We start from the raw sequence: 26,550 nt of genomic DNA, 5'->3' as shown, positions 1-26,550 counted from the left end.
TGGAGCTCAGACTTGTCGGAGACAGAGTTCTGCTCCTTTGAACCAGAACCCTTCTCTCTCCCTTCGCCAATTCACATATGGCCTCAAGGTATGCCTTCTTCTTTGTTTCTTAATTCATGGGTTCTCTTGAATTAGGTAGATGATAATCCAAGTTGAATCTAAGATTCAAAAACCCTTAAAAAAAAATGCTTGATTTTGTGATTTGTGATGATACCCTTTATCTGTTAGGGTTAATAACTGGAAGCAAATCAAGAACAAAATTTGAAACATATGAGTTAGTACTACACATGATTGATGTTGTTATCAAAATTGATGTGAATGCTTGTATTGTTACTTGTTAGCTTCTCAGGAGAAGGATATGCTGAAGGAAAAATATGTTTAGGAGAAATTGATGTGATGAAAATCACTACTTTTGATGTAATATGGAACAGCAAGAAATTAGGGAAGAAAGGTGCAGATGGTGTTGCATTCTATAAACCTGCAAGAATCCCTGAAGGATATTTCTGTCTTGGCCACTATTGTCAGTCGAATAATCGACCCTTAAGAGGTTATCTTTTGGTAGCTAGAGAATTGTTGGTTGTTTCGGAATCAAATTTAGGATCACCTCTATCAGACCCGCTTGATTACACGTTAATGTGGAACACAGATTCCAATCACGATACAAGTTGTTGTTATGTTTGGCTGCCTATACCTCCGGAAGGGTATAAATCTATGGGGTTTGTGGTCACCGACTGTCGAGAAAAGCCAGGTCTTGAAGTGGTTAAGTGCGTGAGATCCGATCTCACAGAGGTTTGCGAAACTGAAGATATGATTTTTGAATCCTATTCAAAGAATTCGAAGAAATCTTCGTGTCTCAGAGTTTGGAATATGAGGCCTTGGCAGAGAGGGATGTGGGATTGCGGTGTTTCTGTAGGAACCTTCTTCTGCACGTCGACATCCCACAGCTCTGGAACCGAGCTGGATATTATAGCTTGTTTGAAGAATATCGATTCGAAGCAAATAATAAGTGCAATGCCGAATCAAAGCCAGGTACATTCCCTTATAAGGCAGTATGGTCCGAGGGTGTTCTTCCATCCAGATGAAATCTATATGCCTTCGTCAGTCCAATGGTTTTTCGAAAGTGGAACCCGTATTTGCTCTTTAAAAAACAATAATCTAATTGATTGGGACGGAGCTAATCTTCCGGAAGGTGGGGCTAATGACGGAGAGTATTGGATAGACTTACCCGAGGAAGAAGAAAAGAGGGATGTTGTTAAGAAAGGAAACCTCGAGAGTGCGAAACTGTACATTCACGTGAAGCCAGCTTTGGGAGGGACTTTCACCGATATTGCTATGTGGATATTTTGTCCATTTAACGGGCCATCCACCATAAAGGCCAGTCTTGTGAACATTGAGATGTCGAAAGTAGGGGAGCATGTTGGGGATTGGGAACATTTCTCGTTACGAATTAGCAACTTCAACGGGGAATTGTGGAGCATGTATGTTTCACAGCATAGTGGCGGGGGATGGGTCGATGCCTCTCAGTTGGAATTCATCGAGGGGGAAAACCGTCCCCTCGTATATTCATCGAAATCTGGCCATGCTTGTTTTCCACACACTGGATGTTATATTCAGGGGACAACCAAGTTTGGGATAGGTCTAAGGAATGATGCTGCCAAGAGCAAATACTATATCGATTCAAATATCAGGTATAAATAAACATATATTCTTAAATTTGTTGATTTCAAATGAGAAAAAAAGGTTAATGAGTAGAATTTTGTGTGAAGGTACGAGATTGTTGCAGCAGAGTATCTAGGAGATGGAGCGGTGAAGGAGCCGCATTGGCTACAATACATGAGACAATGGGGTCCTACGGTACAATACAATACATGGGTTGAAATCGATAAGATAATGAGTCATTTCCCGACATTTATTCGATTCTCAGTAGATGTTCTTTTTGAACTGTTTCCTACTGAGATATATGGCGAAGAAGGGCCGACTGGCCCTAAGGAGAAAGACAATTGGTTTGGGGACGAAAGGTGCTAACTAAGTTATACTTGTACAAGTTGAACAGAACATGTAATTTTCCTTCATTTGCAGGTGTATTATAAGTGAAACAATCTTTTATTTTTCATCGATCTCTTGTCGCCCATCATTTCAAGATATTGGGGGTAATATGATGTTGTCCCTGCAGAAACAACAACGCGATTTCCACTGAGGAATTGGTGATGAAATTAGTTTGGGAGAACCGAATTACAGACAACAGTTTTTTCGATTTGTTTTATGTTTTAGGTTGATTTCCTTACCACCTATTTCACACATGTAAATGTAATGGCAACAAACAATTACAGGAGTATTGGTGCTTTTATAAAATTAATACTTTTGTCAAAATTAATAAAATAGTTTATGTTTATTAAAAACTAATAAGAATATTTAATCACAACCATAAAATATTACCTCTGTAAATAAAATAAAAGTCAAAATTGATACTAATAATAATAATAATGTTTTGTACTTGGTACATAATTTTGCGGAATTATTAATCATAATGAAGTGAAATAGAAGAACCCAATCTTATCACAGTGAATTGTTATCCTGTTTAATTATCGGAATTATTCATCGACGACGGTATTGAGTGGGTGATGCTTGAGTTAATCGTCAGTTGTTTAGATATTTGGATAGAAATCGCGAGCTCGATTGGATTGAGTTGATGAGTCCCTATTTCGATTATTTTATGCTGGATTATTTGGCTAAAAAAAACGGTATGAAGTTCAGTGATCACGGTTGAGCAATGCAACACTATTATTATGACGATATGAGAGATCTCTTCTGGAAAACCGGTAGAGGCAATCTGTGAACTTATTGATTTTCTTAGGAATTTTCGAGTTCATCGATGTTAGATTTTATGTTCTGATTGTTTATTGGTGAACATTTTTTATTTATGTTTTCATTGTTATCCTCACATGGTTAATATCACTGGGTTGATGAATAGGTGAACAATTTTTTTATCGTTATGTTTAAATGACTATCATTTATATAATATTACATAGATTATTTTCAAAAAATTATCGAAATTATTATTTTAAAAAGTATCTTTTATTTTTTATTTTTTTATTATCAAAAATCATAATATCTTGAAAATATTATAGATGATTTAAATAGAAATAATCATTTAAAATTATTTTACCAAATTAAGTAACATCTGTTTAGTGATTAAGGTCATGATTAGGAGGAAAATTTATTTTACCAAATTAAGTAACATCTACTTAGTAATTATGGTTGTGATTAGGGTACAAATTTATTTGAGTTAAAAGACTGAGAAAAAAAAGAGAAATATTACTTTTACGTTATAAATGTGACACAACACAAATTTTCAATTTTTTAATTTACTTTATTATTTATTTTTCTAGTTTTAAAAAAATAAGTAAAAACTTAACTGTCTCTAGACATCTTAAAGGTTTTTGATTTCATTAAATGGAGCGTATTTATGATTTCTTAATTGTGAGCGTTAACGATATCTATGACGAGTTTTTCAAAGAAAAAAACGGGGTTAGACAAGGGATCTCCTCTCCTCTTACATTTTCGTCCTCCTACATTTTCGTCCTCATCATGGAGGTCATTGAGTGTATTTTTAAAATGCTCCTAAAGTACCGCCCTTTCACTCACTACAAATACTGCAATCATAAATCTATCACTTATATTTTTTTTGCAGGCGATCTCTTCATCTTGGCGCATGCTCACGCTAACTCTGTTAATCTATAAAAGAGGCTCTCACCATTTTTTCTAGTGTTACAAGTCTCAACTTTAATCAGGGTAAAGCCTTGCTTTCTATGGCAGTGTCAAAGAGGAAACAAAAGCCAGCATATTCGGGTTCATGGATATTAAAGAAGGATTGCTCTCCATCCAATACTAGGGCATCCCGCTATCCTCTAAATAGCTCTAGATCTCGCACTACTGATCTCTAATTGAAAATGTAAAGAATGTTATTTTGGGATGGGCTACTAAAAGACTCTCTTATGCACGTCACATTGAGCTGGTCACTAGAGTCGCTATGAGTATAATCGGATACTGGGCGCAACAATTCATCCTCCCAAAGAAAGTAATGAAAGAACTGGATCATCGGATGAGGAATTTCATATGGAGGGCTTAGGGGCGCGGAGATAAAAAGATCAAATGGACGGACACCTGTAAGCCCAAAAAGAAGGCGGAATCGACATCAAGGACAATGTCTCCTGGAACAAAACTTTCACCTATAGGCACTTTTGGGCGTTGGAAAAGAAACAAGACTCGCTTTGGGTCAGATGGGTCCACTCGAGGTTCATCAGAAAAGATATCAGCATCTGGACATGCAAGATTAGAATGAAGATGGCGTGGTCCTTTAAAAAGATTATGAAGCTCAGAGACAGTGCAGACAAGATGATCAACATTCAAATTTGTAATGGTAATGGCACTCTGTTCTGGCATGACTCTTGGTTCGAAAACATACCTATCCTCCATAATAGTTTCATCTCCATTACTCGAATTAGGCGAAAGTGTCAATTGGCCACAGTTCAGCAAGTCAATAGCGGCGATTAGAATAGCCTTCTGAGGACTATTCCAGAAGGTGCAAGAGACCTCGGCGCGCTTTCATCCTATCATTTGAATAATCACGAGGATTCTCGTGTTTAGAGTGTTGAGAACAATGGCAGGTTCGACTCAAAGTCTGCTTGGGATTGCGTTTGTGACCGTGGGGACGTTGTCCTATGGTCCCACTTAGTGTGGTTTACCAAAGTTATTCCCAGACACCAATTCATCTCATGGCTCGCCTTTTGTGAGAGGCTCAACACTTGTGATCGAATCAAGAAGTACATGAGCATCCTAAATCATAATTGCCTCATTTGCTTGAGAATTGAGGAGTCCATTGAACATCTCCTTGGGAATTGTCCTTTTGCCTCCTTGCTTTGGATCAGATTCTCCACATCAATGGGTCTCCTCAGCTTCCCAAAGGAATGAACCGACATCAAGGAATTTTTCATCCCAAGACCAAGGGCAACGACTTCAGCTTTAATACCTTCAAATGTTTTTTCGCCAACATTGTTTATCACATATGGATGGAGAGGAACGCTAGAGTCTTTTCAAAAATCCGCAACGATGTGGATATAGTCTGGAACGATATTATCATCGACGGTAACTCCCTCATCCGAACGTTGAGTTGTATTCCCACATGCAAGAAGAATTGATTAATTTGTCAAATTTGGAACATCACTTACGAAAAAGTCATCCTCACCACTGATTTTATGGTGCTTTAATTGTCAATTGTCAATTGTCATTCATTTTATGTTTTGTTTCCTCATTATTGTCCTTCATTCAGTTCTTTATTTCCGCTTTCCCTTGCACTTATGTAACTCATTTTCCCTTTTGTGTCTTTTATTTAATTGAAGTTATGTCCGTCTTTCTAAAAAAAAATAAAAAATATAAAAAATAAAAAACTTATCCATTTTATTCATGTATTTCTAAAAAAAAATTCAACCCCACCCCAATTTTTTTTATTGAACTCAGTCCTAATCAATCTGAATAATCCAGAATATAACTAATTAACATAAGTTTACTTTCAGTTTTAATAATTAAAAAATAATTTTATTTTTAATTTTAGTTCTGACTATTAAAATTGTAATGAAATTATGACAATTTTTTTAATAGGCTCTATAAATTAATTATTTATCTATTTATTTTAATACTACAATCTAATACATTCTTTTATTTGTCATAATCAAATTTTTATAAAAGTTTTAAATTTATTTCTTCAAAAAAATATATATTTCAGTATATATACATATATATTATATACAAAATCTTTTTATATAATTTTATCATAAAATTTGTTTATTTATTTTAGAAAACGGTGCTCCTGCTCTAGAGAATTTTTTAAAATCAAACAGGACAAGAATGATAATAAAAAAAATATATTGGTACTTTCCTTCACAATCAACCATTTCCATCCCTAAACATTTACATTTATGTATATTTAGGATAAAAAATTACATAGTATGAATAGATATAAGACCGGGTCACACTTGAAAAGGTCATCCAACACAAATCATGATTGGAAATCCACAATAATAGTAAAGATGAAGAAGATGATAGAGATAATGATAAATACTAACAAGTATTATAATAATGAAAAAGGCAAACATATTGAAGAGGAATGTTGGTATATGTCAATATGACATCAAAGGGAATGTTATCTAATAGATATGACAAAGAATTGTTTTCCTTTTCTCATAGTCATATTTCAGCACGCATTCACATTTACTATCATTGTCCACCCTCCCATTTGAGTATGCCTAATCTTCTGTCTTTATAATTGTCATTGCCTAATACTCTGTCTTTATAATTGTCATTGATGTTGTTCATCATCTTCTCATCGCCACTTTATTGTCGTGAACTTTTTCACATTATTATTTGACAAAACCCTCATGAAATCATGAGATGTTTCGGTTGTCATGTGCACATAGGGCCGACCCTAAGAATTAAGAGGCAATTTAAGAAACAATAATGGTGCTACAAAGTTTAAAAAATGATATTAAATATAATTTAATAAAATTAAAAAATATATATAAATTAAATATATCATTTTTTTTATAATATACATAAATAGAGAAATGATAGTGAGAATTATAGAGAGGATGCTGTGCCAATTAGGTTGAAAAAATCTCTCTTTCACACTTTCATTTTTCAAGTAATGAAGTGATATCTCATCATTTTTCTCCCCAAATTTTCTCCCCATGTCACTTCTTACATAAATATATTAATATAATTGATAAAAATATATTAATTAATTTATAATATATATATTTATTAATTAATTAAATAACTAATACTATTATATTTTTGTGAGCAATTTGAAACCTTAAAAAAGGTTCTATACAATTGCATATACCCTAAGGTGTGTTTGATATCAGGTATAAGGAGTATAACACTATTGGTATAGTATAAACTATACCAATAGTGTTTTAATATGATGTTTTGTTAGGATTTTACTATTGGTATAAATTATATCAATGTATAACTTATACCTCATATTTGATATAAAATTGTAACTAGTCCCTCTAGGTTCAACACTTTTCTTATATCACTTAATTTTTTATTTCTCATTATAATTTTTATTAATATTATATATAACTTATTATTATATAATATATTAAATATATTTTATTTAGTTTTAATATTATTAATATATTTAATTATTTTTAATATATATTTTTAAATAGTTCAATATTTTAATTAAAAAATATTTATTTATTTTTATAATGAAAATTTTATTAATTATTCATTTATATATTTACTTATATTATAAACAATAATTTTATTTTATTATAATTATTAATAATATTTAAATTAAATAAATATAATTTATCGTTTATATTATAATTAATTTTTTATATCTTAATTAAATTTACATTAATTATTAAATAATAGTACAATAATTTATAATATAAATAAATATAAAAAAATAATAATAATAAAATTTTTAAATTAATATCTATACAACTTATACTATAATCTTGTGCTATATACTAAACACAAAATTATAAATTATATACAACTTAAACCATTTCTTATAATTCATATCAATCATCAATAACCTATACCATTTATACTATCCTATATTATTTATACCTCGTTACAATTTATATTTTTATACAACTTATACCCTATATAATCGCTATGTCTAGGTGAGTCTAGATAGACTTGGTTTAGTTCAGGTTATATATCAACTTTATATTGAGACTTTTTTGCTGAAAGAAATTAGATGTCACCTTAAGATGACAAGATTTTAAATAGTGAGATGTTATATTATAATTTAAAAAATATAATTTTTAATTTAAAAGTTAAGGATTTAAAAAATAATTTTTTATTTAAAAGTTAAGGGCAAACTAACGAACATGAACGTTCCTCTAATAACTCTTATCGCTTACTTTTAATCCTTAAATTAATTTTTAAAACAAATTACTCTTTTAACTTTTAAAAATGTCATCAATAGTCCACCATGAACTTTTTTTTTTTTTTTTGTTAAAGATAAACTTAAAATATTATTTTTAATCATTATTTTATATATATATATATATAATATTTATATAATATATTAAATATATTATATATCTTTATCATTCATTTATATATTTATATAATTATTAAATATTATATATATATTATTTATTTTTATTTATACATATATTTTTATTTTTATTTTTACCTGTAAAACAAAGATTAAAAATAATTTATAAGTTATCAATAATCATTAATTTAGATTTATATAATATATATTTTAAAAAATAATTTAAGGGTTAAAAATAGTAGTGACTTTCCAAGTTCTAATTACTCAATTACACTTAACCTTCAAATTATTTTTAATATAAATATTATATATATATATATAAATTAATAATTAAAATTAATATATTTAAATAATATATATATATATTATAAATTATTTTTAAACTTTATTATATATATATATATATATATATATATATATTATCTATATATATTTTTTTTAATAATTATATAAATATAAAAAATAATAATAATTTATATATAATATTACATACCTATTATATAGTGCATAAGCGATTTAATAATTATATATATAAATATAAAAATTAATAATTGAAAATATATATAAAAATAATATTTTAAGTTTAAGCCGCGATGTTTAACTAAAATGTTGATGTAAGGGTTATTGGTGACCTTTTTAAAAGTTGAAGAATTAATTTATTTTAAAAATTAATTTAAAGGCTAAAAGTAAGTGGTCATAGTTATTAGAGGGCATCCAAAATAATTTGCCCTAAAATTAATAAACAAGACCGTCTTTAAATAAATATTTAATTTAAAAAATATTATATTATAAAAATTAAAACTAAAATAAAAAACAAACCACAAATAATTATTGTACATAAATAAATATTTATTACATTTTGAATTTTTAAAATTTTTAATATTCTAATTAACCATTTAAAATTAAATTTATATGGTAATATAGTGAATTTACACGGATAAAAAAATATATAAAATATTATTTATCTATAAATATTTTAAATAAAATTAATATTATTAAAATCTAATTAAATTAAAATTAATTTTAATTTGTAAAAATTAAGTTTAATCTTAAACTTAATATTAATATATAATTTATCCCCTCGGCATCCACTTAACTCTCAATTGACCCTTAACGTGTGACTCACACTTTTGCATATACATTTTTATTCCCTCGGTAATTCACACACCAATTTTAGTCGACCTCAATTAATGACACACCTCTTATATCTCGTCAAACTCAACCACTAACCTTTCAATTGACCCTCAACTTGTGACTCACACTTTTTCATATGTCTCTATATCCCCTCGGCAAACCATTCACTGACCCTAATCTTATGACTCACAATTTTTCATATGTCTCTATCCCTCGACAAACCACTCAACAATATTAGTCAACCCCTCTTTTACTCACACTTAAACAAATAATTAACCAATCTCAATTGATCACAGACCTCTTATCCATCGTCAAACCAACCACTAATTAACCACCACTCGACATCCATCTCGTGACCTCACACTTTCAAATGCTCGTCAAACCAACCATTAATTCCAACATCACACTCGACAAACCACCCACCACTCAAGGCTGTCAAAATCGAGAGTTTACGTAAAATCATTTTGTATATGTAAACTCGTAAAATCGAGAGTTTACGCAAAATCGTAAGAGTTTAAATAAAATCAAATAATTAATTTAAAATAAAATTAATTAATCTAAATATAGATAAATAATTGATTATTATTAAAAATTAATCAATATATTAACAAACTTATATTATTATAAATAAAATTTATGTATCATAATTATTGTATTTAAAATATTTATTGTTAAATTATTATAATATAAAAATATCATAAAATGATCATTTATAATATTTGTTATGAAAATTAAAATATAAAAAATAAATACCTACATTATAAATATAAATTAATTATAAACTATTTTAATCTTTCCAGATAATTTATCAAAACACGATATATATATATATATATATATATATATATATATATATATATATATATATATATATATATATATATATATATATATATATATATATATATATATATATATATATATATATATATATATATATCAATTTTTATTATTTGTTAGGATAATACTAATTGCTTCCTTTCAATTATATTTCCTTTCACCGCCTCCAAATACGCCTCTCCTCCATTGTTTCTCCACAACATCTATAAATATGACAAAATATGAAAAGAAGAATAAGACAATAAATTAATAATTAGAATTTAGGAAAAAATTATGTTTCTTAACTTCACTAATTTAATCTAAACAAAAAGAAATCAGATAACTCATTCATTATAATTGATAATATATAACTAATATTAAAATCAAGTCAGGACATTATTTTTCATAATTTAACCATAAAATAAAATCAAGTCTACCAATAGTGAATAGTGAAGTGATTAATTGTGTAGGGTGGTCTTCACGTGAATGAGTATACGTAGGCATTTCGGGGGACCACCAAACCAAAATATGACTCATATTCCCACAAATCTTAAATTTTTTTAAGTGGGATCATGTATATTGCATTCAAACAATGAATATATTGATAATTTTTTTACCCCACTTACAACATGAGTAGGATTAGAACCGTCAATTTAGGTTAGGTCCGCCGTTGGGTTGGTCTGTCTAGACGGGTTAAGTTGAAATATTACCAACCCATTTGTAAGTGGGCCTACATGGGCCAGTTCGTTCGGGTTGCGGGCCTAAACCCTAGGCAGGTCAGGCTTTGGTTGGCCCGCGGGTTGACAAAAAAAATCTAATCTGATTTATAGCCTTATAGGCATATGCCGTATACCCTAGTTTCATTCACTCCCAGGAAACACTACAACAATCAATACTGAATACTTCGCCCATCGATCGCCGACTACTTTTTTTTCCACCTTTCTTCTATTCGTTCTCGTTTTCAACGGTTTGTGGATTAAAATTTGAAAGTTCTATTTTATTAATATTTCAAATTTTAGTTACTTTGTTGAACGATTTGGTCAATTAATGTGTAACGATAGACTCTTGTTTGGTGTGTATTATGACTATTTGATCATGTTCTTAAACTCTTGTTTTCTAGAACTATTAATGATTTTTATTTATTTTTATTTGTAGTGAGACAACCCGCGGGCTGACCGCTTAACTCAAAACCCACCTTGGATTTTAGATTCTGTTAAAAAAAAGAAAAAGGAGAAAATTAATTAAATTAAGATTAAAGAAGAAATCTTTAATTATGTTGAATTAAAAAAAAAACACTTCAATTGATTAAAATGAACTTAAGATACTAAAAAATACGACGTAGTTTTGATGATGCATAGATAATTGAATAAAACTAAGTTATTTAAATGTTTAATACACATGTAAAGATGAAGAGGCGTGAGCAACAGAGCTGACGTCAGCAGAGTTGAAGAGGCGTTATCAGCAGGGTTGCCAACAACAAAGTTGACTTCAGCACGCTGGCTTCAACTGATGTGCTGAAGAAGCGCTAGCAGCAGCCTTGCTTCAACAACAGTATGAAGAAGTGCGAGTAACAGCTTTGCTTCAGCAGCAGTCTGAAGAAGCACTGGTATCGGTTTTGCTTCAGTAGCAGTCTGAAGAAGCTGACAGCAACCTTGCTTCAGCAGCAGCAACCTTGTTTCAGCAGCAGTCTGAAGAAGCGTTGGTAGTAGCCTTGTTTCGGTAGTAGCCTGAAGAAGCGCTAGCAGCAACCTTATTTAAACAGCAGTCTGAAAAAGCGCTAGCAGCAACCTTGCTTCAACAGTAGTCTGAAGAAGAGCTAGCAGCAGCCTGCCACCTAACATACAACCATCAGAAATTTGACACGTGTCTACGAATGAATTCGACCATTGTTACGTTTCAATATAAAAGGACATCAGAGTACAACGACGAATCCTCTCGGTCAATTCACGATTCTTGAATATCTGCACTTTCAGTCAATTCACGATCCTTGAATATCTGGTATCTCGGTCAAATCACGTATTTAAAAATTAGATTTGACCGTTGCTACGCATCAATATATAAAGGCTCAAGAGTACAACGGCGACCAACAACAATAATAATAACAACAACTTTCAACTCTCGATCAATTTACTCTCTCTCTAGCTCATCTTTCATATGTGCATTCTGTATTTCATTTACGTCAAGCTGAGAGTTAATTTATTGTACTATTTGAGAATATATTCAGTGTTGTAAGTTGAACAGAACATTGTATGTTCAACAGAGTGAAAGCTAGAAGTTCCGAACAGACAGCTGCTAAGTCTTGAGTTTTGACTAGGTTTGTGTAGATACTATACAAATCAAAGTCTTCTAATGAAATCTTTCTGGAAACATAAGAAGGGGTGACGTAGAAGTTTTATCTCCGAACATTCATAAATTCTGTGTTATTTTCTTACTGTTGTATTCAGTCTTGCATCTGCCGCTTCAAATCTAGCACACTTTCCACACTTGAAACCGTTCAAGAGTTTGCTACGATTTGCCGAAGAATAGAAACATATTTTAATATCTAACAGGATTAAAATCACATCAAAAGTAAAATTAGCACAACAATATTCAACTCCCTTTTTTATTGTTGTCACCGATCCTAACAGTTGGGTTAGGTTAGGTTGTGGATTTTCAGCCCGCCGGAATGGTGGTTCGGCCCGCCGTCGATCCGTCAAACGATGAGTTTTTGGTGGTATGTCCTCCTAGCCATGGGTTGATCCGTCTGACCGCTCTAAGTAGGATCTGTTTTTCACATTCAAAATTATCTTGTGTTAATGATATGTTATTATTGGTGCCAAGTTCCAAGGGGAGGGGTTTATGGCAACCACTCTAACTCCATTACATGCTTTGAGGGAAGTAACCTACAAGGACCATCTTTAGAAAATGGATGGGGTTCTCTTAAATACACCATGCATTTTAAGGACTTTGTTAGTGTCGCTACACACTTACTAGCAGGTTGAATGTCGAGCTGAAAATAAGTTTGATTATGTAGTGTCGGCGATAACATGTGATCGTTTCATTTCCTCTTTTAGAGACCGTGGATGCTCTTAAGGGTGTCTGAGATGATCATTGGCTGCGGAGGTGATCTTAACCCCTATCCTCAATTATGACTATGTAAACTACCGAGTAAATAATGTGGTTGAAACATCCATTTTTTTAATACTTTTTGATTCGGTGAAAAAATGTTTTACAAATAATGTCATATTTGGTGTATTTATTTGTTATCCATAGATGTGTATACTCAGATGTAATAAAAAACCGACTAATCCCAATTAAAAAACGTCATATTGTGGGGGTGACAAATATTATTGGTTCATGCGGTTTCACAAAAGAGTGTAAACAATGTTTATTTGATAAATTAAAAGTTAAGATTTGAATATTAAATTTTATGTATCTAATAATTTAAATATTTTACAATAAAAAATGGAATTAATCAAATGAAAACACTCATTTTTAAGTATTCAATATTTGAATTGTTTTTAAAATATCTAAAATTAATATCTTGAAAAAAATACATCAAAACTATTATACCTTATGTATTAATTATATTAATTAATAATTTTAATATATTAAATTATATAATTTTGGTATATTAAATAATTAAAATAAATACTAATATTTATTTTAATTTATATTTTTAATTATTAATTTATAATTTATTAATATAATATTGAGAAAAATAAGTAAAGGAAATGAGAGTAGAATGAATGACGTAATCACAATTGATAATTTTTTTTTCAATATTTCCTCATATTTTATATTTTTTTTTCAACAATGACCTCATATCTTCTAATTATTCTCTCTCATTCACTCTCCCTATCCCTCCTTATATATTATATTATATAATATATAATATAATATATTATATTATATTAATCTCCCACAACATTTTTATTCAAAACTAAGATTTGAATACTAAATTTTATGTATCTAATAATTTAAATATTTTATAATAAAAAATTAAATTAATCAAATAAAAAACAGTCATTTTTGAGTATTCAATATTTGAATTGAATTAAAAATATCTAAAACTAATATCTTAAAAAAATGCATCAAAACTATTATACCTTATGTATTAATTATATTAGTTAATAATTTTAATATATTGAATTATATGATTTGGTATATTAAATAATTAAAATAAATACTAATATTTATTTTAATTTATATTTTTAATTATTAATTTATAATTTATTAATATAATATAGAGAAATAATTGAGAAAAATAATTTGATAAAAGAAATTATAGTAGAATGAATGAAGCAATTACAATCTGATTGATAATTTTTTTCTTCTCTATTTCGTCATATTTTTTACTTTTTTCTTATAATGAGATATATTAAGTTTTTCTAATTATTACCTCTCCCTATCACTCCTTATATAATATATAATATATAATATATAATATATAATATTATATTCACCTCCTTTTACAAAGTAAGAATATTTTTATTCACTTTCATAAAATAACAATATTTATTTGATAAATTAAAAGTTAAGATTTGAATACTAAATTTTATGTATCTAATAATTTAAATATTTTACAATAAAAAATTGAATTAATCAAATAAAAACATTTATTTTTAAGTTTTCAATATTTGAATTATTTTAAAAATATCTAAAACTAATATCTTGAAAAAAATGCATCAAAACTATTATATGTATTAATTATATTAGTTAATAATTTTAATATATTAAATTATATAATTTAGTATATTAAATAATAAAAAAAAATACTAATATTTATTTTAATTATTAATTTATAATTTATTAATATAATATAGAGAAATAATTGAGAAAAATAATTTGGTAAAGGAAATGAGGATTGAATGAATGACGCAATCTCAATCAAGAAAAAATAAAATAATTTTTCTCTTCTCTACTTCGTCATATTTTTTATTTTTTTTTAACAATTGAAATATATCAAGTCATTTCTTCTAGTCATTCTCTCTATTCCTCCTTATGTAATATAATATAATATAATATAATATAATATAATATAATATAATATAATATTATATTATATTATATTATATTATATTATATTATATTATATTATATTCAATTTTTTTTTTACAAAATAACAACAATTTTATTCACTTTCTTAAAATAAAATTTTTTCTCACTAATTATTAATAAACCCATTAATTACATATTTCTCTTACTAAACCTAATAATAACTTAGGCCTTATTCTTGTAATTTTTTTAATTTAATTTCCATAAAATTAAATTTTAAATTAATTACTTCTTATTCATCGCACCACTTAAAATAAATTTTAAAATATTAAAATACATTTTTTATTTAAAAAAAAGAAAAAAATATAATTAATAAATATATGAAAAGATGTGAAAGAAAGAGAAAGGATAAATAGAAAAAAAAAATTGTAATAATTACTTTGAATTATTTCATGAACTCAAATTGAAAAACTCCTAATTTTATAAACATAATATATATAATGAAATTTAATAATATTTTATTAAATAATTAAAACATAATTTAAATATTATATATTAAAATAAAATACATTATATAAATATTAAAATAAAATATATTAAATATTTTATTTAAAATTTATATTAAAGAATTTTTTTTTTTTAAATATCTTTATTTAATTTTATTTATATAAATTTATTTTAACGTTTATTTAGTGTAGATTTATTTAAATTTTATAATTTAATATGTCAAATTTTAATCATATAAATAAATTAAATCAATATAAAATATGTGTGTAATTTTAATATTTATATAATTTATATTTTATTTTAATATATAATATTTAAATTTTGTTTTAATTAATTAATAAAATATGATTAATTTTAATTATATATATATATATATTACTTTTATAAAATTAAGTTATTATTAAGTTTGGTGAAAAAAATATAGGGTTAATTAATGAGTTTAATATGAGAAGTTAGATATTTTAAGAGAGTGAATAAAAAAAGTAGGTATATTAGGAAAAAGTTAATAAAAGTTGAGTTGAAAGAAAAATAATATATATATATATATATATATATATATATATATATATATATATATATATATATATATATATATATATATATATATATATGATTTAATATTATTATATTTTTACTTTCTAGAATGATACAAATATAATAATATTATAAAATCTAATGAACTATAATTAAAGAGAAGATTTAAAGAGCTGTTGCGTTGCAGACGTAAAAAGAAAAGAAAGATAAATAATACTACTTTAGAGGATATAAAGAATTGATTGCTGATGTAAAAAAGAAAAGAAAATTAAATAATTCAACTTTATATATAAAAATAATTCTATTAAATTTAGAAGGATAAAATAGTCTTTTGTTAAAAAATAATTATAGTAACGTATTTAATTAGTTTTTTTTTCACTTTTAAAATAAGTTATATATAAAATATAAGTGATTATAAATATTCATTATCAAATAATCTTATATTAAATAAGTCATTAATCTATTAAATTAAAAATTAAGTGATATGTCAATTTATCAAACACTTTCAATTAAGTTATAGATATATTCATAACTTTTTTTCATTAGACTTCTTATTTATTTTGAATCTAAATTAAAACAGTTTTACAAAAAAAACATTTAATTAGTCAAAAACATATTGTTGACTGTTTTATATATGAAATATTCAATTTCAGAAACCAAAATTTAAATGAAATGAAATTATAATTGTTTTTTAGATTTTTTGTTTCCGAGATGCAAAGATCAGAATTAGAATTTAAAATCAAATAAATTCATTTTTATTTAAATTATATTAATTATTTTATGTTAACAAACAAACAAATAATTTGGAATTAAACTTAAATTTCATTTTTAATTCTAATTGAATTTTAACCAAATGATAACCTTATTTATAGTTTCAATTATGTAAGAATCAGAGCTTAAATTAAAATACAAATGGAAATTACATTAAAACTAAAACTTATTTGAAATGATAACATAAAAATTCTTAGATCCATCCATCCATCCATTAAAATTAAAATTACAATTCTTAATTAATATTCTTCTTATTCTTCTTCTTCGTCAGCTCATCTGCCTCCATTGGTTTCTTGCCCTTCGATTTGGAGCTACACATTTGAAAACATAATTTTTTTCATTTTACATATGACATAAGCAACACATTTTAACACTAATAAAATATACTTTGTTTAATAAAAAATCAAATTAACACATAAAAAGAAATACTACTTCAAGTAAAATTATATTACCTAGATCCCCCTGTCTTCGAATTATCTTCCTTACTATCTGTTGAGTTTTCCATAACCTAATAACAAAAATATTTGAGAAGTTAAAAATTCAAGGAAATTTAGAATCAACATGCATGTTACATATGTACATGAAATATAGATATCACATACCGGAACAACGTTTAGGTCAAAATCAGCTACAAATGGGGGAGTTGTTATGGGAGTTTTTGTTGATTTCAAAGATTCGAGTTTTCTTTTGGCTCTCACCAACTCCTTTATTGTCTTACGAATCTTGTCTTGAAGCACGGCCTTGGCGCCTAGAGTGCCTTCAATGGGAGTCATCCTCCTTATTGTGGCCTCATAGACCAATGATTCAATGGCGGAGTCCTTTTGATCATCGGCCACCTTATCTACAAGCTTTGTGAAGTTCGTAATGCCAAAATGCTGCTTCACAATTTGGAAGTCTTCTAAATTGCTAGGCATAAAATGCCTAGCAAAACAGCAGTTAGGGTCGCATAATTGTTTGCCATTGTGCTTGCACACGGCACACACAACTGGCTTGGACTCCATTGGGTTAAAGAGAAAGAGAGCAGTTTAAGAATCGATATATATATATATATGAAGGATGCTTTAAGGCTAGATTGTTTTGATATTGTGATTGAAATTTGATCAGAAGCTCTACCTTATATATAGAATATATGAGAAAAAGCTTAATTAAAGTATAGCTAATGGTTGGTTGAATTTTAAGAAAGCAACTTTATAATAATTCATTTACATTTAATTAGTAAAAAAGGATTCTGTAATCTTGTAAAATATATATGAAAGTTCACTTACTTTTTTTAAGAAAAAGATCCATCTTTATCCTTTTATAGTTTTCATAAAAACAATTAATAAATAAGATAGTTATATATCTTTTATTGTCGCCATTTGATATGACAAAATTAATATGAATATATATTTGTACTTCAGATTTCCTATCTGAAGTTAAGACATTGGGCCTTTTAATATTGTCGTTTCGACAAGGTTGTCTTAGCCTTTTGTCGTTCTCCACCATTTATCGTTTTGTTGATATAAATAATTCGTTAAGACATTGGACCTTTTAATATTATCGTTTCGATAAGGTTGTCCTAGCCTTTTGTCGTTCTCTACCATTTATCGTTTTGTTGATATAAAGAATTCGTTAGCAATTTAGTAATAAATATATCTATATCATTGTTCTAAAATGCAATTAAGCGGCATTGTGCCATTTTATTTTGTCGTTTCAACAAGGTTGTCCTAGCTTTTTGTCGTTCTCCCCAAGAGTCCCATTTGTCGTTTTGTTGATCTAAATCATTGCTAGAAATTTAGCAATAAATATATCTATTATTGTCCTTAATTGCGAATAGGTCCAATATGAATATTTGGACGTTGGATTCCTTAGGACAGGTTACCCTTCGTTTTGATTGTCTTAACCATTAGCTTTGACACAGTAGTGACCTCAAAAAAAATTAATGACAGATTCTACCAACAAAGGAAAGGGAAGAGATCATTGCCATCCTGAAAAGTGAAAGGTAGTAATAATTATTTTATAATATGATTCATATTGTTTTTATTAAACTATGATAAAATATGAAATGCAGCCAAAGATTTTTATTTATTTTTAGGTAATATAATGTTAATTTATCATTTATATGATGGTTGTACTTGGTATTATTTGAAGCAATACAAACAATATCTTTATTGATGCATTTTTTAAATGAAAAAAGAATTGTAGTACACAAATGAATAATAATATTTCTTAATTAAAAACTCACTAATATAAGTGATAAATCGTGGAGAGAGTTGTGTAGGGTCTGTCTTATAATTCTTTTTAAAAAAATTAAAATCACACATAAAAGAAGTAAACAAATTAGAAACCATGATGGCATTCATAACAATTTTACAAAAATATCCAAAGATTTTAAGATTTTAAAATAATATTGGATTATCACTTTATAATTTTTTTTCTAATTTGACATGAAAAAGTAAAATGTATATAAACCTTAATGAGAAATTAAATTTGTTTGGTACATAAATTACTAGGGCAGTCAGACGGGCCAACCCATGGCGGGGAGGGCCTATCCACCAAAACGATGACGAGTCGATGGCAGACCGGCCCACCATCCCACAGGCTGAAAATCCCCAACCCAACCCAAGGTAGATTGCGAGTTAGGCGGGTCAGCCCGCAGGTTGTCTCACTCCAAATTAAAATAAATAAAATTTATTAATATTTCTAGAAAATAAGTGTTCTAGAACATTATCAAATAGTCATAATACACATCAAACAAGAGTATTGTCTATCGTTACACATTAATTAACCAAATAGTTCAACAAAGTAACTTTAAAAAAATCATAAAATAGGAATTTCAGTCAAGTCAACATTCTTTAAATATCATCAATCAAGTTATAATCCATGTCAAATCATTCACCTTCATCGCTTTTCTCTTCAATGTCTGCATCAGCATCCGCTAGAACATTTGATCTTTACTTTGGACAATATTGATGTAACTATTACTTTTCCTTCTTGACTTTTATCTACCTATGAAATACACAAAAATGAAGGTAATTAAAAATGTAGGTAGTTAAAAATTCAAATCAAAATAAACTAATATATGAAGTCACAAGTCACAAATAAGTCAAAACATAGTTACAAAATTGTAAATAAATCAGCTTAAAATTTTTTTTGCCAACCAGCGGGCCACCCCAAGCCCGACCCGTCTAGGCCCGCGACCCGAGCAGGCTGGCCCGTATAGGACCACTTCCAAATGGATTGCTAATATTTCAAACCAACCCATCTAAATTGTTTGTGGGATGGGCCAACCCAACGGGCCTAACCCAAATTGACGGCTCTATAAATTACATTGACATTACTTTTATGTATATAAGAAAAAAATATATCATAATATTATTATTAAATGAATACAATATGTTGTTTTATTCATTCCAAAATGTAAACTCTATACAAGATTATAATGTTGAGATCCACTAATTTAGAGATCTCTAATATATTAATTAGGCCAACCATATATAAAAAGACCTAAGATAAATATTAATTGATTACATTTATTACACCCCACAATCAAAGTAGATGGGCGATGTATGCAGACATTGGATCGAAATTCTTCAAAAAGAACTCTCAAAATTCCCTTAATGAAGATATTCGCAAGTTGAAAACGAGATGGGACATGAAGAACTCAAACCTGACTGCGTGAGACCTTCTCACGAACAAAGTGAATATCCATCTCAATGTGTTTGGTCCATTGGTGCTAAACGAGATTACTAGATAGTTAAATCGTACTCATATTATCACAGTAAATAAGAGTAGTGGTGGGAACTAGTCAATGATGTTCTAGGAGTAAATTTCGTAGCCAACAAGTTCCAAAACCACATTCACAACCGCCCGATACTCAGTCTCAACACTAGAATGAGACAAAGTGGTTTGGCACTTAGCTGACCAAGAGATTAGATTATCTCCAAAGAAGACACAATAGTCAAACATCGAACGACGTGTTTCCGGGCACCCACCCTAGTCAGTATCATTATAAGCCAAGAGAAATGTAATAGAGGGTGGAGACAAATGAAGGCAAAATCAAGAGTTCCCTTAATATACCGGATAATTCTCCTTAGAGCTGCCATGTGTACCTTCCGGGGATCATACATGAAGAGAAAAACTTGTTGAACCGCATATGTGATATCAGGACGAGAAAACGTCAAATATTACAGAGCACAAGCCAAACTGCGGTACAAAGAAAAATCTGACACAGGAAAAGAGACTAAAGCCCCAAGTTTTGATGTGGTATAAACCAACTTAGTCAATGGATTACAAGATGACATACCCGCACGATCTACAATCTCATACGCATATTTTTGTTGAGAGAGAAACATACCATTTGCATGAGGCCTTACCGAAATGCCCAAAAAATAATGCAAGGGATCCAAATCCTTCATAGCAAATTCTGTACTCAAGCTGGAGATGAAGAATCGTTGGAGAGAGTTAGAGATGTCGTCAATATTATATCATCAACATACAATAACAAGTATGCCATTTGCTCGTCCTAATGAAACACAAACAATAAGTGATCTGAAACAGCCCGGGAAAAATCAAGCGTGGACACAAAATCCGTAAAGCATTTGTGAGCATAAATGAATACAATCCGTTGTTCTATTCATTTCAAAATGTAAACTATATACAAGGTTATAACATTGATATCCACTAATCTAGATATCTCCAATATATTAATTAATGTAACAATTTATTGAAAAACTCAAAATAATTATTAATTGATTGCATTTATTATTTATTATGTAATATTTAATATTATCTAACTTATTATATCTTAACATTCGTATTTAACTTTAATGTGAAAGAAAAAATTGGACAACTTGAGCTTGGGAAAGTAATTTTAGTGTTGATGATATCTAATCTTTCAAGGCTAAATTCATGACTTTCTAATCCATAAAAAAAACAATGATGAAAAGGATCTGTGATTAATACTTATAAGTTTTATAAGTAGATGCAACCAAATAAAGAGCCCCAATGATAGATAATTGAAATCAATTTATTTGTAAAACGATCATAGTCAATGAATTTCGCAATAGCTATGTTATGTCCAAAAATGATACCTATATAAAAAGATAACATTTTAACAAAGAAGGTGAGGTTATAAGTCAAATGACATTGTCAGCGTAACAATCTAGGACGTGATGGAAATTTGTTGACCTATTGTTGGGGAGAAATAACTGAAATAAAACTCCTATGTTGTGATAGTTAAAAGAAAGAGAAACATTAATAAGAGTTTAAAATGGAGACTAATAACTCAGTGATAGTGCACATAAACTAATGTCTTCAAGATCATGGGTTTAAGTCTTTATTCTGAATTATTTAAAAAAAAAACAAATAACAAGAGTACACATAAAAAGAACGAAAAAAATTACTCATTTTTTATTATATTAGAGTGAGTAACCATTATGGAAATAACGGAAAATTATAATTTGATGTACAAGATTAAAAATGTGGCTTATATTTAATTAATGATATATATTAGAAGTAGCAGGATTTCTGTGTGATGCAAACGGACAAATATATAAGCGAAATAATTAAGACATAAAATTAAAAAAAAATTAAATTTAAAAAAATCAAATTCAACACACTATATAATATATTAATAATTACTCTATTCAATAGTTTAAAAATATTTTATCAAATACAATAAACATAAATTTTTATTTTAATTAAATTTTATTATATAAAAAATAACACATTTAAATTTTATTTTTTTATTTACATCTTAACACTTGAATTATAAAAAAAAAAAAAAATTATTTGAATTTTATTACATAAATTTTACCATTATATTGTTTGACATTAATTTTATAGTATTATAATTGTTAGACACTATATATATTAAATATATAAGTTTGAAATTTTTTAATATTTTTCTTTCATTTAATACATTTTTTAAATATTTTGTAGAGTCATTTAATCTCATATTTATTATAATTTTTTTCTAGAATTTTTTTTAGATACAAATAAAATAAATTATTATAAATACGTTTATTTTATTCAAAATTTTAGTTTATTCGTTCTATTAATTTAATTTAATTTCCCCCTTTTTTTTTACGTAAATAATCACTTTATCTTAAATAGGTAGAAATAATATTGTAGCAAAAATATGTTTGTATTTTTTTTCTCTTTTAAACATAATTATTTCAGCTTCTACTTTATTCTCTCAAAAATTTTAGAAACGGTTTATTATCAATCAAAAGTCAAAATATTAATTAAATATATGTGAAATATCTATTAAAAAATAATACTTACATCAATTTTATAGTATCAATATTGTTCTTTCATTTTTTTTAATATTGTGTAGAGTTATCTAATATCATATTTATTATATTTTTTTTTTATGGAAACATTTTTTTAGATACATTTAAAATAAATTATTACAAATATGGTCATTTTATTCAAAATTTTAGTTTTTTCGTTCTATTAATTTAATTTAATTTTCCCATTTGGTTAACTTAAATTATCACTTTATTTTAAATAGGAAAAAAATAATATTTTAGTAAAATATGTTTGTATTTTTTTCTCTTTTAATCATAATTATTTCAGCTTCTACATTATTCTTTCACAAATTTCGGAAACAGTTTATTATTTATCAAAAATCAAAATATTAATTAAAATATATGTAAAATATCCATTTTTTAATATTGTGTGAAGTCATTTCATCTCATATTTATTATAATTATCTTAGATACAATTGAAATAAATTATTTCAAATATGTTCATTTTATTTAAAATTTTAGTTTTTTTGTTATATTAAAATTTTAGACTATAAGAATAGAGATCATTTGCATTTAAAAAATTAATTTTATTTTATTAATCAGTCATAAAATTTAATTATTACTCATACTTTGACCATATCGGATTTAAAAGGATATCGATGAAATTCGTATGATGTTGTTGCCGCTGTCTGAAACGATCAAATTCCTGAGAAAAATGCAAAACAATCAACAAAAGATTGTTGAAACATAACATAATACAAATTCAATTATTGAAAACATTATATTAATATAGAAATTGAGAAGATTACGAGTCGATACATAGATAACACGCTTGGAGACCGAGGATGTTGTTGTAGCTGCCTGAAACGATCAAATTCCTTGAAAAAAATGCAAAACAGTGAACAACGAATTGTTGAAACATAACATAATGCAAATTCAATTATTGAGAACATGATATTGATAGAGAAATTGAGAATATTATGAGTCGATAGAGATATCACTATTCTCTCTTCGATTGAACCTTGTTGATATAAGATTATTTATAGGAAGAAAATATTTGGGTGGAGAAGAACATGAAGAGTCAAGTTGATTTTAATATATTGGTTTAATTGTAGTTATATAAGTTGATATAATCATTATTTAATGTTAAATTAAGTTAATAGATAATTATAATATGATAAATGTTTTTTTTTTTATTTTATATATTTTCATATGTAATATTTAATGTTAGATTGAATTAATATAGATAATTTTTTAATTTTTTTATAATTAATATAATATGATAACTGAAACTATTATTATTCTTGTATTTTTTTTATAATTAATATTTAATGTTAAATTTAATTAATATATATAATAATTTAGATGAAAATTATTATGTTTACTTTTAAAATAGTTATTAAAAAAATATTATTATTATTATATATATATATATATATATATAAAAGAAATAGACATAGAATAATTAATGATGAAACATGTTAATAGAATTGATATATATGACGTGAATCATGTTGGAGAGAGTGATGTACACTTCCAACCTTTCAAATTAAGCATATATATAGAAATTCAATTATTAAAAACATTATATTAATATAGAAATTGAGAAGATTACGAGTCGATATAGATACAGAGATAACACGCTTGGAGACCGAGCTTGGAGACCGATGATGTTGTTGTAGCTGCCTGAAACGATTAAATTCCTGGAAAAATATGTAAAATAGTGAACAACTAATTGTTGAAACATAACATAATGCAAATTTAATTATTGATAACATGATATTAATAAAAATAGTGAACAACTAATTGTTGAAACATAACATAATGCAAATTTAATTATTGAAAACATGATATTGATAGAGAAATTGAGAATATTATGAGTCGATATGGAGATAATGAGATATCACTATTCTCTCTTCAATTGAACCTTATTGATATAATATTATTTATAGGAAGAAAATATTTGGGTGGAGAAGAAAATGAAAAGTTCGGGTATATTGGTTTAATTGTAATTATATACGTTGATATATTCATTATTTAATGTTAAATTAAATTAATAGATAATTATAATATGATAACTGAAACTTTTTTTATTTTGTATATTTTGTATATTTAATATTTAATGTTAAACTGAATTAATATAGATAATTTTTAATTTTTTTTATAATTAATATAATATTTAAAGATATTATTTTTTGAGTTTTTTATAATTAATATTTAATGTTGAATTTAATTAATATATATAATATTTTAGATGAGAATTATGAGGTTTACTTTTAAAATAATTAATGAAAAAAAATATTATTATATATATATATATAATTATTTAATGTTAAATTAAATTAATAGATAATTATAATATGATAATTGAAATTTTTTTATTTTATATATTTAATATTTAATGTTAAACTGATAATTAAAATTCTTATTATTTTTATAGTTTTTTATAATTAATATTTAATGTTAAATTTAATTAATATATATAATATTTTAGATGAGAATTATTAGATTTACTTTTAAAATAATTAATAAAAATATATTATTATTATATATATATATAAATAAACATATAAAATAATTAATGATGAAACTTCGTTAATAAAAATTAAAATTAATAAAAATTAGATTAAATATGCTGTCAAAATCAGAGAGGGACGTAAGGAGCAAAGGGGCTGAGGTGGCTTAAGACCAAGCCTTTTCATTCATAATTTTTTTTATTATATGTATATATAATTCAGAAGAATGTGCATTATGTTGAGAAAGGAATTTGAAGTTTTTTAGCATTGAGAAGAAAAAAAAAGAGGTTAGACATATTTATTTTATTTGTGTTTGATTTTAATGATTATTTGGATTTAATTATGTTTTAGAATTTGTCCCATATAACTATTAATATTTTTATAATTTATGGATACTTTTTATTTTTAATTTTTTTTTTTATATTCAAATCATATATTATAATAAATAATTATTTTATAATTAATATTAAAGTAGTATATTCCAATTTATCAAAAATAATAATATTATTATTATTTACCTAATATCTACTATGACTTTTTTCTAAATTATATCTTAGGATTATTTTTAATTACATATTATTCATTTTTTTATTTTTTTTTCCAAATATTATTTTATATTTTTTTATAAATCAGTCGTAATAATGAAATGAATCAATTCGACTTTCACTAAAAACATATATAAGAAAGTCTATCCATAAAAATTAATTAGTGTACGAGAGTATTTTATTATTATTTACCTGTTAGAAATTAAATTTGAATTATTTAAATATACAAAAATTTAATTAAAATTTTACTTTTTTAAATTTATTTCAGTTTTATAATATATATATTTTAATATTCCTTTATATATATAAGAATGAGTGGATCTAGGCTATAATAAAAAATAATATTTTTTTATAGTGGTAAAGGGACGTGACTTATTCATTTTTTTTTCTATTTTTTTATTATTTTCTTTTATAAATTAAAAAAAAAGGACTAAACT

General features: G+C 26.4%; 1 protein-coding gene across 2 annotated transcripts in view; it reads left to right on the top strand.

Moving 5' to 3' along the window:
• The window catches only part of LOC124915200, a 2,328-nt gene extending 213 nt beyond the window's left edge, over positions 1-2,115 (top strand). Inside the window, exons 1-3 of one of the 2 annotated variants that reach the window (XM_047455874.1) lie at positions 1-88; positions 350-1,688; positions 1,767-2,115. The exon at positions 1-88 is cut by the window's left edge and continues 213 nt beyond it. In XM_047455874.1, coding sequence (XP_047311830.1) covers positions 1-88; positions 350-1,688; positions 1,767-2,025 — 1,686 coding nt within the window. In that variant the 3' untranslated portion in view covers positions 2,026-2,115. Of the gene's footprint in view, positions 89-341; positions 1,689-1,766 lie in introns of both variants that reach the window. The other variant, XM_047455875.1, reaches the window with a different exon arrangement.
• The last annotated feature ends 24,435 nt before the right edge of the window (positions 2,116-26,550 follow it).

Source organism: Impatiens glandulifera, chromosome 9, assembly GCF_907164915.1.
Source record: "Impatiens glandulifera chromosome 9, dImpGla2.1, whole genome shotgun sequence".
Taxonomy (NCBI): domain Eukaryota; kingdom Viridiplantae; phylum Streptophyta; class Magnoliopsida; order Ericales; family Balsaminaceae; genus Impatiens; species Impatiens glandulifera.
This window is presented reverse-complemented; position numbering and strand designations above follow the sequence as displayed.